Raw genomic sequence first — 20,698 nt, forward strand, 5'->3', positions numbered from 1 at the left:
AAAAACTACCAATTTAAATTGACAGGCAGTAACTGAAAGCTAGTTCAAAGCCTTATTTCAACTGATAAATACACCATATTTTCCCAGTCAAAAATATCAATCAGTAAACCTCCAACAGATTTAGGTTAAAGACATCATTATCAGATTCAATAATTTATAGACAGCAATGTTGTAAAGAAGAAGCTTCACATCAGAAATAACTGGATCAAATCAGACTTAACTTTACAAAATATTTAATGAATGACATAAAAGTAAATTATTGTGGTTTTTATCCATGAAATAGTATGACTGCCATGAATAATGATAAATTTTGTTCATAACTTTTAAGTTGCACAGATCAGAAACAAAACACTAATGTCAGGAATATGTTTAATTAAAGATTCATAAGTGGATATATATCAAATATAAAATACCTGGATTCAAGCCTAATCCAACTCATAACTGATCAGTTTGAAACCAAGTTTTCACTTATAGAATTGAATACACATTATTTACTTTAAGAATCTGTTTAAATATTAAACTCATACCTAAAAGGTTATCCTTTTTATTAGCTCACCATTCCAAAGGAACTGTGAGCTTTAGCCATCACTTGGCGTCCGTCATCGTCCTTCGTCGTCGTCATCCGTCGTCGTCGTCCGTCTGGTGTAAACTATTTCAAACATCTTCTCCTCTGAAAGTACTGAACCAATTCCAACCAAACTTAAGCTGAATGATCCTTAGGGTATCTAGAATAAAGTTTATGTTTTATTTTCTGTATTGTCCAAAAACATGGCCGCCATGGCTAAAAATAGAACATAGGGGTAAAATGCAGTTTTTGGCTTATATCTCAAAAACCAAAACAGTTAGAGCAAATCTGACTTGGGGTAAAAGTGTTCATAAGGTAAAGTTCTATCAGCCCTGAAATTTTCAGATGAATCTAATAACCCATTGTTGGGTTGCTGCCACTAAATTGGTAATTTTAAGGAAATTTTGCAGTTTTTGGTTATTATCTTGAATAGTATTAATGATAAAGATAAACTGTAAACAGCAAATATGTTCAGCAAAGTAAGATTTACAAATAAGTTTATATGACCAAAATTGTCAATTGACCCCTTAAGGAGTATTGTCCTTTGAGGACAATTTTACACAATTTGTTTATCATGTTTTCTAACTTTAAAAAATCTTCACTTCTGAAACTACTCAACCAATTCCAACCAAACTTAAGCTGAATGATCCTTAGGGTATCTAGAATAAAGATTGTGTTTTATTTTCTGTTTCGTCAAAAAACATGGCCACCATGGCTAAAATTAGAACATAGGGGTAAAATGCAGTTTTTGGCTAATATATCTCAAACACTTAAGCAATTAGAGCAAATCTGATGAGAGGTTAAAATGTTCATTAGGCCAAGTTCTATCAGCCATGAAATTTTCAGACAAATCTAACAGTCCATTGTTGGGTTGCTGCCACTAAATTGGTAATTTTAAGGAATTTTGCAGTTTTTGGTTATTATCTTGAATATTATTAATGATAAAGATAAACTGTGAAATGTGTCCTTAAGGAGTTATTGCCTTTAAAGACAATTTTTCACAATTTGTTCATCTAGTTTGCTTACTTTAAAAAATCTTCTCCTTTGAAACTGCTGAATCAATTTCAGCCAAACTTGGGCTGAATGAGTTTCAGAGTATCTTGTATAAATTTTGTATTTTATTTTCTTGGACGTCAAGAAACATAGCCACTATGGCTAAAATGGAACATAGGGGTAAAATGTATTTCTTTGCTTTTGAAGAAAATATGACAGATACAAAGAACAACTCAATGGAATTTTTAAGCCACTCATTAATATATATTAAAAAGCAAAAATAATCACTGATGAAAGATTTAAGCAAAAAATTACAGGTGAGCGATTCAGGCTCTTGAGAGCCTCTTGTCTAAAACTAATGACTTTGCACCCACTTCCAATCTAAACGTAAATAATAGTGTGTTCAGGGATTTGTAGGTTTCACAACAAGTGAAAATTGGATATTGCTTGATATCAACTCAAGTTATTGAATTTCAATGTTCATAAACTGTTAACACAGAGATATGTCTTGTCTTTTTGCTATTTTGATAGTAAAATGCAAATGTTATAATTAAAATAGCAATACTATAACATGTAAGTTATGCAAATATTCAAAGTCAATGAACCATGACTAACAGTACAGGGCAAAACAATTTCCATGGAAATGAGATGTGCCAATGTTACTAAAACTGCATACCAAATATCATTGACCTACCACCAGTGGTTCCCCATAAACTGACCTAATCACAAACTAATACATGTACGTGTAAACTCCGTGAGTTTCAAAATCAATAGACCATGACTGAGGGGGTGGGGCCAACTATCTCCATGGAAATGAGATGTGCCAATTCTAACACAACTGCATACTAAATATCACTGACTTGCCACCATTGGTTCCCCATTAACTGACCTAATTACAAACTAATACATGTAAACTTAGCAAAGTTTCAAAGTCAATAGACCATGACTGAGGGGGCAGGGCCAAATAATCTCCATGGAAATGAGATGAGCCAATGCTAATAAAACTGCATATCAAATATCATTGACCATCCACAAGTGGTTCCCCATTAACTGACCTAATTGTTGACCCCGCCACCCACTCCCTCAGAAACAGCATACCTAAGTCTTGCTTTTTGACTTTTTTGGTCAAGGCAAAAATGAGTAGAAAACCTGATAATTTATATATATTCTGTAATTAGAAGTAGGTTTGCGGAATTAAAACAGATACCAGAGCCTTTACAGGTTAATTAAATCTTCTTACCTAACTATCTGAAAATAGCCAATAGTGTGGAAAATGGCAATAAACATCCAACAATAAATCAATCAATGACAATAACACTGAATAATATCTCTTGTTCAAGTTAAGGCAAGAACAATCAGATACACATCAATAATAAGGTGCCATACAGCAAAGTAGGCTTCCTTACAACAAGGTCTTGTCCTCGATGGTTTTACTGTTGGTCATTAGACATCTATTCACATAACATGACTTAAAGACAATACAAAGGCTTGGCTTGCATGTCAAGACCTTGTTTACCATTTTGCATGATATTTTAGGACAGTTCATTTACTTGTATACAAATTCGAAAAAAAATATTTTCACATTTTTATTACTATATATATAAATATTTGTTATTTTACAGTATCACAGATTAATAGCAACATAAAACATTGATGCAGTTTAAAATTGTATCAACTTACTATGGACAACTGTTAACATAAATTTGCTCAAGTACAAAAAATTATGACAAAATAAATGATATGGTGAACCAAAATTGCACCATGTACCAAATTTGCACCCATTTTGCATAAAGAGCGATGGGTATCTTATATGTTTTTTAGAGACTAAACAATTCATATTTTTATCTTTTATCATTATGCAAGTCTTTCAACATAGCTAAATTTTTCAAAGATGCACAAAACGGTCAAATTATATATCAAAAGATGAAGTATCCAGTGAAAAAAGTAAAATTTACTGAAATGTTGTTTTCCACTTCTACAAAAATGTCGACTTATAAAAATAAGGAATTAAAATATGTCACAGACAACTATTTAATACAAAATTCACAACAAGCATGGACTATTGTCAAACTGTTTTAAAAAATGTGGAAAAAAATAAAACAAAACATTATTTATATGATTTTTTACGGATGTGTATTTATGTCTGGGTGTAATTTAGGTACTCCTCATTACAGAATCTTGGGTCTTTAGAGGTAGGTTAAAACAAATTTTTCGATGATTCAATGTGGGTTCAAGATAAAATATGTTCAACTTTATAGTAAATAAGGATGCATCTACAAAATAAATACAAAATGAAAACTTTTTGTCTGTTTCTTGAATAAATGAAGGTAAAAAAACTGTCAAAATAGGTGCAATTTGGGTACCCTCACATTACAATCTAGTAGGAGAAATTCAAGCACCATTCAAACAGAAAAAATTTAGAGTTAAATTAATAATGAAGAAACAAATTTAAACTATTGTGCATACCTCATATAATGCATCTTGAAGATCTCAAAATAATATATGTACGTGTATTGCATAAAAATATTGTTATAATAAACAAATATTTCTACAGAAATATAGCTTTCCTTTTACATTACTTAAAAGTATTGAACAAATCATAAAATCAATATCATCCCAATATAAAATTAATTTTGAATTGCAACATGTTTATACAATAACAAGAAATCTAAACTGTAAAAGGTCTCAGTTTGAATGATAAATAATTGGTACTGTTAGCTTGCGAGTTCTTTTTACTGCAACAACAGAAAAAAAAACCCAAATAGATCAATATAATTTACCAAAACCTGAAAGCACACATATATTTTAAGTGAATATTACAGGTTCATAAGCATTTTATGCCCACATTCATTAAATTTACCCTAGTTCACAACACATCTTCAAAACTGTTTGCATTATGTAAAGATACAAAATTTACAATAATAAAATATGATATAGCTTACAAAATAACTAGATGGTGGGTGTTCTATTAGACATCTGCCACAGAAAAGCTAGCTGGCTAAGCATAAAGTGTATGTAATGACACCCTAAAATGTTCATAACAATATAATACACAATAGTGAATTATAATTCATACACCATGATGAGAGCTGCTGATAAATGTTGACCAAAATATGAAATATAACTATTTCCTCAGGCATGAAATAGGAGTTCTGAACTGTTGTATACCATTCAACAATATTTTTACCATATATATCAACTTTCTATTTTCTAAACTTCTCATGAGGAGAAGGAAAACAACTTGAATTGGATGGTAAGAATATTTCTTTACTTACTTTTTATTAACAACTTTTTCTCTAACAATCAGCTATAATATATTTATCTGTTTATCTGTTTGGTTGAAGAGATAGGTGTATCTTCCTTTTTGCCAAACAAAAGTTTGTTAACCAGCTTTAATTACTTTGATTGACATTTAATTATAAATAATAATATATTTCATATTCAGCAATATTCTTTTGTCAGCAAGAATGTACGATTACAAAAAAATTATTGTTTTACAACATAACTAAAACAAGGTTAAAATAGTTAAAACAAGATGTACTGTAAATTCAGAAATTATTGCCATTTTGTCAATTTAGACCAAAATGCTATTATTATTTTTGCGATACTGAGAAAAATCCCCCTTCATTCATATAAAAATAAATGTGGATAGTGTCCACATGTGGACACAGATGATGCACCCGCTTGCATATTATATAGTTATAAAGGGACATAACTGAAGAACGGGATCTGAGTTTTGTGGTAATAAGCATTGTGTGTAAGTCTCATAACATTTGGTTGAGGCTAACTTAAGAAGAGAACAGATACTAAAAATTCAGCAATTTTTCTATTTGTAAACACGCATAACTCTAGAGAGGTTGTGTATAAGTTTTATAACATTTGGTTGAGACAAACTAAAGTTAGAGAACGGAAATGAAAAATTCAGCAATTTTTATGTTTATAAAGGGACATAACTCAAGAATGGTAAAAGTGTCGCCACCAAATTTCGTACTTAATCTGTATTATGTAGTAACAAGCATTGTGTATATGTTTCATAACATTTGGTTGAGGCAAACTAAAGTTAGAAAACGGAAACAAAAAGTTTGTACTTGATCTTAGTTTTGTGGTAATGAATATTGTGTATAGGTTTCATAATGTTTGGTTGGGGCAAACTTAAGTTACAGAATGGAAACTAAAAATTTTGCAATTTTTCGTTTTATAAAGGGGCACAACTCAATAATGGTTAAAGTGACACTACCCAAATTCAACTTGATCTGTGTTTTATCACTGGAAGTCAAAATTAAACATTGCATTGTATAAAGCATTGATTGTAGTTGATTCAACTATAATCATGGACAAAGGAAGATAACTCCAATTTTAAAAATTACTTGATATTTAGAAGAAAATAAAATTTTGCAATTTTTTCCATTTATAAAGGGGCATAACTCTAGAACGGTTAAAGTGACGCCACCAAAATTCAAACTTGATCTGTGTTTTGTGGTAATAAGCATTGTGTATAAGTTTCATAACATTTGGTTGAGGCAAGCTCAAGTTAGAGAACGGAAACCAATTTTGGGACGTACGTACAGACGGACAAGGGTAAAACGCTATGGCGGGGGCATAAAAATCCAAAATGCGAGTTAAAACTATTGCGATTACAACCCTGTCGCATTTTTCGCAATAATTTCCGAATTTACAATACATGTATACACTCGCTAAAGATTTATTTTTTTGGCAAACAGGAAGTAGAACATAAGGAAAACTTAAACATGTGATACACAATATGGAATAACCAGATGAATTCGATGCCATATATACAGCCATGACTTGTACTTACCGAGATAAAAATGTGTCACAATATATGCAATATATACTTATCATCAAATGTTCACATTTATAGAATTTACAATGAGAATAATAATTCATAATCAATCCTGATTAATAAATAAACACTATATCAGGTAATTTTTATAAAGGATGTTCCAGAAAAAAGAACTCTTATTTTGTCAAAGCTCTACTATTTTAATTCTTGCAAAATGATTGTGCAATTCTTGAACCTTCTATCAGATTTACCAGGGAACACGATAATATGTCCATACGACACCTCACACTTTTACATATCCATGTTCAGTGAAACATGAAATCTAGGTCAAGATCCTAATTTTAAATATATTTTTGTAAAGTTTGCATCTTAATGAACATGTGTACTAAGTTTCAAGATGACCTGATCACAGCTTCATAGTAAACTGTCTTAAACCAAAACTTTGATATGCTTCAGGATATCAAACAGACAGACAGACACACAGACAAAGTACCTTCAGAGACCAACAAGAAAATTTTTCGGGAACAACTCTTATAATAAAAACCCCATCCCTGGTGATTATAGATAAATAAAAGTCCTATTAATGATTTAATTTAAACAAGAGATATTATCATATTAGTAAATGCATGTTGATTACATAACATCCAGTGGCAAATATTTCATATGTATATAGAGAATAAATCATAACAATATATTAAGTGTGATCTTATAATATACATAATGATATGAAGTGTTAGTAAAGATATTTACACTTTCTTAAGTTAAATTTATGACAAAAATTGATAACGATAATAACAATACATCCTTAGATCTATGCCTTATAACTGACTGAGGTCTTGTCCTGGTGTTGATTATCATTTTTCCTGCTGAATGTTATTGCACATGACAACTAAGTGGTCCCATGAATAAGGAGGATAATGAAACATTTAAATCTGATGGTGAAAGAATATAAAGTTTAAATTGCATTATATTTGTTTATCATCAAATCAGTATGATGCCATTATGTGTCAGAATCCTTTTTCACAATTCTCATGCAACTGTCATTTGACTGTCAAATAACAAGTAAACTTTTTTTTAATTTAAGGGAAATCAAGCACCAGATAAATACTCTGACTGTATTAGAGAACTTTTGCCATTTAATTATCAGACATTACAAATAAAGTTTTTAAGTATGATCCCACTGAGCATCAAATTTCACAGTTATACAACTTAATCAAATCATAGTTTAGCATGACATGATTATCCTTCGTAATGATTGTTCAGCAAATACAACTACTTGTTCACTCCCCTGTCAAGAATTCTCCTGTTTGGGAGATAAAAAGTTCCAGTCCATAGAAAATAGTTCCTCTTGCTCTAATATAACATGGTCCACAATGTCACCTAGTCTGTAAATATAGGTTCAAATATTTATAAGAAAATATGCATTTTGGTTGTCCAATTATCTTCAAGGTTTAAAAATACATACAGATATGAAAACCTTTTGTACATGTATTTCAATATTCTACGGTTTTCATTTTACAAACAAATAACCTCTACTCCTCTAGATGCATTTTAGTTTTGTTTTGTTGGATAGCTGACTCTTATGTAACCCTACATCTCCTTTTAACTATGAATGCTAATATTTATATTTCATGTAAGATTTTATTTCAATTTTTCATTAATCATATTTTCCCATATACATGTATGTTGAAGACTGCAACAGGATAAATTTAGCAGCATTTTGTCATTGCACTTAGGCAATACACATCTTAACTTGCTATATGTTTAGCAAATATGAATCTTAACTTGCTATATGTTTAGCAAATATGAATCTTAACTTGCTATATGTTTAGTAAATATGAATCTTAACTTGCTATATGTTTAGCAAATATGAATCTTAACTTGCTATATGATTAGCAAATATGAATCTTAACTTTCTATATGTTGATGCAATATGAATATATGAAGGATGTTTGTAAACATATATCATAATAAAATGCTCCGCAGGGCGCAGCTTGATACGCCCGCAGAGGTCGAACCCTGAACAGTTGGGGCAAGTATGGACACAACATTCAAGCTTGATACAGCTTTGCATTTGGATTGTGATTAAATATTTGACACAGCATAGGTTTCTGACACAGAATGAATGTGGTCTAAGAACTTAAAAATTTTAAATTGGACATTCACCTATTATGGTCCAATATCCAAAATCTAAATACATGGTTAGATTCAGCATATCAAAGAACCCCAAGAATTCAATTTTTGATGAAATCAAACAAAGTTTAATTTTGGACCCTTTTGAACTCAATGTGGACAAAGTTGATAACGGGGCCCAAAAATCAAAATTCTAAATACATGGTTAGATTCAGCATATCAAAGAACCCCATATATTCAATTTTTGTTGAAATCAAACAAAGTTTAATTTTGGACCCCGATTTGGACCAACTTGAAAACTGGGCCCATAATCAAAAATATAAATACATGTTAAGATTCAGGATATCAAAGAACCCTAAGAATTCAATTTTTGTTAAAATCAAACTAAGTTTAATTTTGGACCCTTTGGACCTTAATGTAGACCAATTTGAAAACTGAACCAAAAATTAAGAATCTAAATACACGGTTAGATTCGGCATATCAAAGAACCCCAATAATTCAATTTTTTATGAAATCAAACAAAGTTTAATTTTGGACCCTTTGGACCTCAATGTGGACCAATTTAAAAACCGGGTCCAAAATCCAAAAACTAAATACACAGTTAGATTCAGCATATTAAAGAACCCCAAGAATTCAAGAATAAAACCCCATTGAAATTGGTCAAGAAATAAGCAATTTATACGAAGTATCTTCTTTTGTACAATACTGTGCAATTAAATATTTCTTGCTATTGCGCAATACTGTACAATTGACAATTTCTTGCTATTGCGCAATATTGTGCTATTGGATATTTCTTGCTATTGCACAATACTGTGCAATTGAAGATTTCTTGCTATTGCGCAATACTGTGCAATTGAAGATTTCTTGCTATTGTGCAATACTGTGCAATTGAAAATTTCTTGCTATTGCACAATACTTATTATATAATAATTTACACATCCTGTTTGGTGTGTATCTCCTACCATATCATTATTATTTGCTTTTAAATATAAATCAGAAATAACCAACTTAAAATGGAAAATTTTAAAAGAAAAAAAAAAGGAAAAAAAGAAAAAAAAGGAAAAAAAAAAAATCCCCCCCCCCCCCAAAATTTTTTAAACCCCCTTATGATTCATCACCCCCAAACTCAATCCCAGCCTTCCCTTTGTGGTATGGTACCTTGCAGTACAATTTCAGAGAGATACATACACTTGAACACAAGTTATTGTCTGGAAACTAGAAAAATGCTTATTTTTGGCCCCTTTTTGGCCCCAAATTCCTAAACGTTTAGGGCAATTACCCCCAAACTCAAACCCAGCTTTCCCTTTGTGATATGGAACCTTGTAGTTCAATTTCAGAAAGATCCATACACTAACACACAAGTTATTGTCCTGAAACTAGAAAAATGCTTGTTTTTTGCCCCTTTTTGGCCCCTAATTCCTAAAATATTGAGGCAATTACCCCCATCATCAATCCCAGCCTTCCCTTTGTGGTATGGTACCTTGCAGTACAATTTCAGAGAGATCCATACACTTGAACACAAGTTATTGTCTGGAAACTAGAAAAATGCTTATTTTTGGCCCCTTTTTGGCCCCCAATTCCTAAACGTTTCGGCAATTACCCCCAAACTCAATTCCAGCTTTCCCTTTGTGATATGGAACCTTGCAGTACAATTTCAGAAAGATCCATACACTTACACACAAGTTATTGTCATGAAACTAGAAAAATGCTTGTTTTTTGCCCCTTTTTTGGCCCCTAATTCCTAAAATTTTGAGGCAATTACCCCCAAAATCAATCCCAGCATTCCTTTTGTGATATGGAACCTTGTGGTACAATGTCAGAGAGATCCATACACTAACACACAAGTTATGTCTGGAAGTTACAAAAATGCTTATTTTTGGCCCCTTTTTGGCCCCTCATTCCTTTACTGTTGGTACCATAACCCCCAAAATCAATCCCAACCTTCCTTTTGTGGTATTGAACCTTGTGGTAAAATTTCATAGAGATCCATTCACTTAAACTAAAGTTAGAGTGCGAAAACCAATGTGTCTTCGGACGACGCCGGACGACGCCAGAAGACGACGACGACGACGACGACGCCAACATCATACCAATATACGACCACAAAAATTTTTTTGCGGTCGTATAAAAAGATACTGACATGTCTGTTTTGTTTTATTGTGTCAATGGGTTGCTGTCCCACTGATGTATATATATATTTATTAATTTCATTTCAGTCATACTGACAAATGAAAATTCAGAAATTATTGCGTGAATTTATTATTGTGATTTCTTAAAGAATGGACAAAAATGCAAGATTAATTATTGCAATTTCAGGAAAATCTGCATACATATATATATATTTTGGAAAATGTTGTTTGTGCTGTATTTAGACCCCTCTACAAAGAAATTTGTTTTGCATGCACACATATAAAAACTGCTGTTTTTATCCAACGCAATCATAAGTTTGAACGTTGTTTTCAATTTAGACTTGTTTATATTTTTTCGTTTGGGCTTGTATTATATTTGCCTTCGAGTTTATATGATTCGTTCATCCTATTTCGACTCTTCAAAATTCAAGAGTCAATTATTCATGGCAGATTTTCTTTTATATATCTTCTTTGTTCTTCTACATTAGGAAAGAAAAATTTACAAAAAGACATGGTTTTTAGTCTATAAGGATCAATATATATAGCTATTTTCACGGGAAAAAAAATTATGAAAAAAAACCTCAGGTGTTAATATAAAATCTTCTTTCTCCTTTACTTCCATCACCATGGACACCATATCTTATTTCTAGGAAAACTTGGTTATGGTGGATAGCTAGTATTACTTACTTTTTATTTAAATCTTTGGAGCTGGCAACAACTTTGCTGGTTTCCATTGAAGATTCACCACAGATAGACATTAGCATGCTAACCTGTTCATTAGAAGAGGTACTGGATTTAGAATCTTGTCGATTAATCATGTTGTTCTTTAACTGCAAAATATTGCATGTAAACATAAATATTTTGTATTATTTGTATAATGTTTTGATTAGTCCCTTATCATTTGATATTCTTGGTTAAATTAGCAAAGTGCTAAAAATATTCAACCTTATAAACTAAATATAAAGACCTTAAGATAAAGTGAGTCTTTAGTGAACTCTGAAACGTTCCACATATATATGCTGTATTAGGTAATTCAGATTACTTGAAAGATCACTATAATTCTTTACTATTAAAATATGTAATGGATTGCTTTTTCTGCAACCATCCCTCTTTAAAAATGACAAAGTTATAACTTCTGTAAACAAAATTATTTTCGCAAGCGAATTATTTTCGCAACTTTTGCGAGTACAAAAATATGTCAAATATAATTTGTTGCAAATGTGTCAAACTTCGATTTTTCCTTATCTGACTATATCAAGTAAATTTGAAAATCCAAAATCAAATGGCTATGAAGTGGGCTAGAAAGGGCTTAAGTCCAAATAAGTATCTGTGAAAAGAAGTTAGTTTACAGTATTTAGATATGACCAACTCAAATTTTCCAAATTTGACTGTTGTGCTACCTTTAAAGACTCTAAAAAAAATACCATTTTACAATAAAATATATTCCAGCTTATCAATTCTGCCATTTATTTATATCTTAAAAATCTAAAACTGATAAATTGAATCCATAAAAAAATATACTTCTATATTAATCATAAAAATTTCATATCAAATTGCATAAAAAGCATGTAAAAAAAAACTTATCAGAGATACCATATTCATAATTATGTATGCCAGACACACCTTTAGTCTACAAAAGACTCGTAAGTGACCCTCGAATAATAGAGGTAAAAGGTGAAAGTTGAAGAGAATTGAGGACTCAAAAGGCTGACAAAGGTTGTATCATTTACATGTACAACCAGATTCCGTATTTTTTACCCAGAAATGTAAAATTTATACTTACAGTGTAATTAAGTAATTTCCATATGTTATCTTGACGTTGTTTTTGTATACTTAATAAATTTTTGTTAACCTCTGCCAATTCTCTATTTTGTTGTTTAATCTCCGGTTCTAACTGGGACAGTTCACACTTACATGAACATATTTTTCTGAAAATTTACAAACCAATTACATTCATGAAATACATAAAATGATAAGGGAGGGGGTGTTCTCAACATCGGTACAGACGTCTGGTTTGGGTTTAATAACGACCCCCCATTAATATATTGTTGTATGCGAAAATCTCTACACATTCATACATTTCATAGGAAAGTCATAACCCATTGATCTATTTTCCTAGCTATCAGAAATAAGACATCTTTAGATGTAAACCACATAGGATCATTCATATTATTAGACAAAAAGATCAGTATACAGTTTTTACAGACATCTTAACAGACGATGAAGATTTTTGACCTATTGACATATAAATTTCTACCCATTGTTATAATACCTCTGCAAAATTGCACCCCATTGATATACTTGACATTCCAAAATAAAATGCTCCGCTGGGGCGCAGCTTGATACGACCGCAGAGGTCGAACCCTGAACAGTTGGGGCAAGTATGGACACAACATTCAAGCTTGATACAGCACTGAATTTGGATTGTAATTAAATATTTGACACAGCATAGGTTTCTCACACAGAATGAAAGTAGTCTAAGAACTTAAAATTTTTTAATTTACCTATTCAAACCATATCATTATTATTTGCTTTTATATATAAATCAGAAATAACCAATTTAAAATGGAAAATTTTAAAGAAAAAAAAGGAAAAAAAAATCCCCCCCCCAAATTTTTTGAAACCCCCTTATGATTCATCACCCCCAAACTCAATCCCAGCCTTCCCTTTGTGGTATGGTACCTTGCAGTACAATTTCAGAGAGATCCATACACTTGAACACAAATTATTGTCTGGAAACTAGAAAAATGCTTATTTTTGGCCCCTTATTCCTAAACGTTTTGGGCAAGTACCCCCAAACTCAATTCCAGCTTTCCCTTTGTGATATGGAACCTTGTAGTACAATTTCATAAATATCCATACACTTACACACAAGTTATTGTCATGAAACTAGAAAAATGCTTGTTTTTTGCCCCCTAATTCCTAAAATTTGGAGGCAATTACCCCCAAAATCAATCCCAGCATTCAAACCCTCAATCAGCATCATTTAACAGTAATATCTAAAAATGGAAATTACATAATAAAGGTATTAAAATAGAAAATGACATCATAGTCATGGCTAATAAACTGCTTCGCTGAGCGCAGCTAGATACGCCCGCAGAGGTCCGACCCTGAACAGTTGGGGCAGAAATGGACACAATATTCAAGCTTGATTCAGGTCTGAATTTGGATTGTAATTAAATATTTGACATATTATAGGTTTCTGAATAAATGTATTCAAAGAACTTAAATTGGTTATATGAATTGAATTTATATTCAATTAAAAATTTCTTGCTGTTGTGCAACACATAGTAAATCTGTTGTCAAGACTATAAACAAATAAAGTTCAATTAATTCTCAATGCCATATTAGAAATTTATGAAAATAAAAAGGGAGCTTACATCAATAGATATAAACAATTCACCAAAGTTTCATAAGAATTGGTGACAGCATTTTTGAGTTATTGTCTGAAAACTGGAAAATCACCCTTTTTTTAATGAATAAAACCCCATAACTCAGAAATGTTAAATGTAAAATTTATAAAATTCTAAAGAGAGTTTACATCAATACATACAAACAATTCACCAAAGTTTCATAAGAATTGCTGAAAGCATTTTTGAGTTTTTGTCCGAAAACTGAAAAATCCCCCCTTTTTTTATGGATAAAACCCTGTAACTCGGAAACGTAAAATCTAAAATTTATAAAAATCAAAAGAGAGCTCATGTTAATAGATATAAACAATTCACCACAATTTCTTGCAAGTTGGTGAAAGCATTCTTGACTTATTGTCCGAAAACTGGAAAATCCCCCTTTTTTTAATGAATAAAACCCCATAACTGGGAAACGTAAAATCTAAATTTTATAAAAAACGAAAGGGAGCTCACGTCAATAGATATAAACAATTCACCAAAGTTTTATGCAAATTGGTTAAAGCATTCTTGAGTTAATGTCCGACATGTTGACGACGGACAGACGGACGGACAGACGGACAGACGGACGGACGGACAGACGGACAACGGTATACCATAATACGTCCCGTAAACGGGCGTATAAAAATAAACAAAATCCTTAATCAGCAACATTTTACAGTAATATCTAAAAATAAAATTCCTTTGTAACCATAAAAGCCCATTTAAATACATCATGACAGATATTAAAATAGAAAATGACATCATAGTCATGGCTAAACATAGCAAAAACCTTAATCAGCATCATTTAACAGTAATATCTAATAAACTGCTTCGCTGAGCGCAGCTAGATACGCCCGCAGAGGTCCAACCCTGAACAGTTGGGGCAAAAATGAACACAATATTCAAGCTTGATTCAGGTCTGAATTTGGATTGTAATTAAATATTTGACATATTATAGGTTTCTGAATAAATGTAGTCAAAGAATTTGAAATTGGTTATATGAATTGAATTTATATTCAATTAAAGATTTCTTGCTGTTGTGCAATACTTAGTAAATCTGTTCAATTAATTCTCAATGTCATATTAGAAATTTATGAAAATAAAAAGGGAGCTTACATCAATAGATATAAACAATTCACCAAAGTTTCATGAGAATTGGTGACAGCATTTTTGAGTTATTGTCCGAAAACTGGAAAATCACCCCTTTTTTAATGAATAAAACCCCATAACTCAGAAATGTAAAATGTAAAATTTATAAAATTCTAAAGGGAGCTTACATCAATACATACAAACAATTCACCAAAGTTTCATAAGAATTCCTGAAAGCATTTTTGAGTTTTTGTCCGAAAACTGGAAAATGCCCCCTTTTTTATGAATAAAACCCTGTAACTCGGAAACGTAAAATCTAAAATTTACAAAAATGGAAAGGGAGCTCATGTCAATAGATATAAACAATTCACTGCAATTTCTTGCAAGTTGGTGAAAGCATTCTTGACTTATTGTCCGAAAACTGGAAAATCCCCCTTTTTTTAATGAATAAAACCCTATAACTCGGAAACGTAAAATCTAAATTTTATAAAAAACGAAAGGGAGCTCACGTCAATAGATATAAACAATTCACCAAAGTTTTATGCAAATTGGTTAAAGCATTTTTGAGTAAATGTCCGACATGTTGACGACGGACAGACGGACGGACGGACAGACGGACAACGGTATACCATAATACGTCCCGTAAACGGGCGTATAAAAATAAAAATTTCTTTGCAACCATAAAAGTAAAATAGAAAATGACATCATAATCATAGCTAAAAATAAACAAAAATTTTTTTTATTACCAAATTTTAAATGGAGTTTATTAAACTAAAACAATACATTTGCAACCATAAAACCCCATTTAAACACATCATAAAAGTATTAAATAATTCAACTACATCATAAGGCTATAAAAATAGAAAATGACTTCATAGTCAAGGCTAAAGGTAAACAAAAAACCTTCATCAGCAAAATTTTATATTGGCAAATTTCCAGTGAAGTTTATTATACTAAAATTGTTGGCAAATTTCCAATGCATTTATTAACAATAAAGTTATTGGCAAATTTCCAATTTACATAATTTAAAAGCAGTGTAAGTGAGATATTTAAATGAGTTTGAATTACCAACCTTACACTGCTTTTAAATAATGTTTTGTACTTATTTGTCTATTAACCTGGAAACCCTTGTTTTTTCACCTTTTTTTCCCTTATTATTTAAAGGTTTGAGCCATAACCCTACCCCAAAGCCAATTCTTAAATTCCAATGTAACCTAAATTTACAATATACATAACTTCAATTTAAGTTTTTGATAAAATCAAACCACATCATTATTATTTGCTTTTATATCTAAATCAGAAATAATTAACCAACTTTAAGTGGAAAATTTTCACACATCACGCCCCCCCAAACTCAATCCCAGCCTTCAGTTTGTGGTATGGTACCTTGCAGTACAATTTCACAGAGATCCAATTACTTAAACACAATTAATTGTTGGAAACTAAAAAAAAATGCTTATTTTTAACCCCTTTTTTAGCCCCTTATTCCTAAACATTTGAGCAATTATCCCCCAAACTCAATTCCAACTTTCTCTTTGTGATCAAAATTAACCAACTTAAAATGGAAAATTTTAAAGAAAAAAAAAAGGAAAAAAAATCCCCCCCCCAAATTTTTTGACCCACTTCCCTTTGTGGTATGGTACCTTTAAGTACAATTTCAGAGAAATCCATACACTTGAACACAAGTTAATGTCTGGAAACTAAAAAAAATGCTTATTTTTGCCCCCTTTTTTGGCCACTTATTAATAAATGTTTTGGGCAAACATTTTACAATAATATTTAAAACTGAAATTAATTTGTAACCTTAAAATTAAATAGAAAATGACATCATAGTCATAGCTAAAAATAAACAAACTATTGGTAAATTTCCAATGGAGTTTATTATATTAAAACAATAAATTTGCAACCATAAAAGCGCATTAAAATACATCATTAAAGTATTAAAAAAAATTTAACTACATCATAAGGCTATTAAAATAGAAAATGACATCATAGTCAGACTAAAGGTAAACAAAAAACCTTCATCAGCAAAATTTTATATTGGCAAATTTCCAATGAAGTTTATTATACTAAAATAATTGGCAAATTTCCAATTTACATAATTCAAACATAGTGCAGGTGAGATATTTAAATGAGTTTGAATTACCAACCTTACACTGCTTTTAAATAATGTTCTTTACTCAATTATTTGTCTATTAAAATGGAAACCCTAGTTTTTTAACCTTTTTTCCCCTTATTCCTTAAACGAACAAAAATAATTACCCCTTTTTTGACCCCCCCCTCCTATGATTCATCACCCCCCTTCCCCCCTAAACCAAGCTCAATAACAGCCTTGCCTTTGTGGTATGGTACCTAGTAATACAATTTTAGAGAGATCCATACACTTGAACACAAGTTATTGTCTAGAAACTAAAAAATGCTTATTTTTCACCCCTTTTTAGGCCCCTTATTACTAAACGTTTTGGGCAATTACCACAAAACTCAATTCCAGCTTTCCCTTTGCGAAATGGAACCTTGTAGTAAAATTTCAGAAAGATCCATACACTTACACACAAGTTATTGTCATGAAACTAGAAAAATGCTTGTTTTTTGCCCCCTTTTGGCCCCTTATTCCTAAAATTTCGAGGAAATTAACCCCAAAATCAATCCCATCATCGACCCTTTGTGATATGGAATCTTGTAGTACAATGTCAAAGAGATCCATACAATAACACACAAGTTATGTCTGGAAGTTACAAAAATGCTTATTTTCGGCCCCTTTTTGGCCCCTCATTCCTTTACTGTTGGTACCATAACCCCCAAAATCAATCCCCACCTTCCTATTGTGGTATTGAACCTTATGGTAAAATTTCATAGAGATCCATTCACTTAAACTAAAGTTAGAGTGCGAAAACCATTGTGTATTCGGACGACGACGCCGGACGACGACGACGACGACGCCAACGTCATACCAATATACGACCACAAAATTTTTTTGCGGTCGTATAAAATGTTACTCATACCAGCGGCACGTCTTTATATAGAATAGATCCTGGTGGTACTTTCATTAATAATAATGATAATTAAAATTTAAACTATGTGCCAGATTTATAACAATAAATGTAAAAGTTTATACTTTTTTTAAAAGTAATTTGTCAATCATTTCAAATTTAGCTCATTGTATATTAATTATGTTAACATGATGAGTAAAAGCCAGGTTCCATTTACATATAGAAAACTATTGAATAGTTTGCAATATTGCCTGAAATCATTTTTATGTACACAAATAATGTGTTTGCGCTAGCTTTTTAAGACAAGATATAATCATTTCCTACATTCTCATTCTTGCATTTCCATGCTTTTGTCCTTGTCCAAATTTTATTATCAGAAATTTTTACTGTTATCCATGTTTATGAAACATTGATCACTTTTACATAGCAAACATTTTTAAAATTGTGTTTGATGCTAATAAACATGAAGGTAATTAGAGAAGAAATGATAGTACTATTCTAATAGAAAAAAAATGTAGACGTATTCAAAGACTTAAATAAATGTATAGCCCATTTCAACAGTAGCATGGATTTGTGTGCTATAGTTTTGTTATATTACTTTTTACTTGTTATAACAAACTTCAAATCAAGTGTGTAAAATAACTTACGATAGATGTGTAAAAAGATCATGTAGACTGCTATCCCTTGTAATCACACACTTAACTACAACCTGGACCATTTGTTTATGGTCTTTTACATTCTCTTTAGCTACTAATAAACAATTTGAAATATATATTTAAGAACATAAACAGATCTTATCAAGATAGTTCCTACTTTTCTCAATTTCATTATTTCCACATTGTGTCTTATTTTTATGAATTATATTTAAATGTATTATATGGTTATGTTTTTATACGACTGCAAAAAATTTTGTGGTCGTATATTGGTATCACATCGTCGTCCGAAGACATTTGGTTTCCGGACAATAACTTTATTAAATGTAAATAGAAATCTATGAAATTTAAATACAAGGGTTATAACCACAAAAGGAAGGTTAGGATTGATTTTGGGGGTTATAGTCCTAACAGTTTAGGAATTAGGGGCCAAAAAGGGGCCCAAATAAGCATTTCTCTAGTTTCCAGACAATAACTTGTGGAACGGTGTATGGATCTCTCTGAAATTATACCACAAGTTTCCATACCACAAAGGGATAGTTAGGATTGGCTTTGGGGGGGGGGGGGTAAAAAAGAAATTGTGGGGGGGCAATCTTTTCTCATTTCAGATTTCCGAAATTAAAAAGAAAATCTCTTCAAATATTTTTTTTTTTGCAAAAAAAGGGTGGTTGGAAAAAAAAAAAATTTTTTTGGGGGGGATTCAATATGCAACAGCATAGTGTATTGCACAAAAGCAAAAGAAAAAGGGGGGTAATTTTTTTTTTTTATTTGGGGGGGGGGGGGTCAATTCAGACCTGTATCAAGCGCGAATATTGTGTCCATTTTTGCCCCAACTGTTCAGGGGTTGGGCCTCTGCGGTAGTATCCAGCTGCGCTCAGCAAAGCATTTTATTTCACTCATGTATCAAATACACTTTTAATTATGTATTTCTAATTGCTTAATTCTTTTGATGTATCAGATTTATTGAAATGGTGCACACAATTTCAGGTTTTCTATTGTGTTATAATAACGTAGAATTTAACAACTATATGTCAGGGTACAGCCTTCTACAATGAGCAAAATCTATAATGCATTGTAAGCTTTTTCTGGTTCATTTGACCTGCAAGTGGACTTGTATGAAACTTTATGAACGTAACATCAATTGTAATAAAATTGAGTGTGGGAAGTAACAAATATTTCATTATTTCCTAATAACCTAGAAAACAATGTCATTATATCACAGATTTTCATAGGGGAGCTAGGAGGGGGTGTCATCCTGAATTCTCAAAAAAATAAAGCATTATTTCCCAAATCCTGAAAAATTAATCATTTTTTCCCGGGTTGATATAAGTGTTAATCCTGAATAGCTGCGAAAATAAAAGGCTCAATTCCACCCCTTTTTTCAGTATTAAAACTGAAAAACAAAAGGATGTTTTTTTTTTATTCAAATATAAAAGATTTGACAATTTGGTCCAAGGACACAGTTATCGTCCTTTGGTTTTCGTTGTCTACGAATATAGTCCCTAGTGTGAACAGTGTATAACTTGCATTTTTTTTTGATAAACTTTCCCAATTTATTTCTTGATATTTTATGCATGAAATATTAAGTAAGGGGATGAAATTACATGTTAAAAAAATTTGGGTGCTGAATCTTTATGTTAAGTAGTGATTTGGTCCAGTTAAAAAAGGTCAAAAATTAGAATGTCTGAAGCTGTCAAACTGAATTTTAGCCCCCCTTAACACAGAATTGTCAATATTTTGAGTTAGAGCTGGTAGAAGTTTCTATAATTTTGATATTATTTGTATCAATAGTAGTACACTACACTGTAAAAATCTTTTTGAGATAGAGAAGGTGAGATTTTTTAAATTTTGAATCTATTGTCTAAAAGAAATGCACTACGAATTAACTGTGTTCTCGGGCCTACGAGATGAATTCCGTAAATGTAGATTTTGTACTTTGGCAACTTTCCTGAATGG

General features: G+C 31.3%; 1 protein-coding gene across 1 annotated transcript in view; it reads right to left on the minus strand.

The window, feature by feature from the left end:
• Positions 1-6,934: 6,934 nt before the first annotated feature.
• The window catches only part of LOC127707582 (inhibitor of nuclear factor kappa-B kinase subunit alpha-like), a 42,694-nt gene continuing 28,930 nt past the window's right edge, over positions 6,935-20,698 (minus strand). The window contains exons 16-19 of the mRNA XM_052212178.1: positions 18,737-18,839; positions 12,405-12,549; positions 11,309-11,451; positions 6,935-7,744 (exon numbers count right to left, since the gene is read on the minus strand). Coding sequence (XP_052068138.1) covers positions 7,651-7,744; positions 11,309-11,451; positions 12,405-12,549; positions 18,737-18,839 — 485 coding nt within the window. The 3' untranslated portion in view covers positions 6,935-7,650. The remainder of the gene's footprint in view (positions 7,745-11,308; positions 11,452-12,404; positions 12,550-18,736; positions 18,840-20,698) is intronic.

Source organism: Mytilus californianus, unplaced genomic scaffold, assembly GCF_021869535.1.
Source record: "Mytilus californianus isolate M0D057914Y unplaced genomic scaffold, xbMytCali1.0.p SCAF_7, whole genome shotgun sequence".
NCBI classification, from domain to species: domain Eukaryota; kingdom Metazoa; phylum Mollusca; class Bivalvia; order Mytilida; family Mytilidae; genus Mytilus; species Mytilus californianus.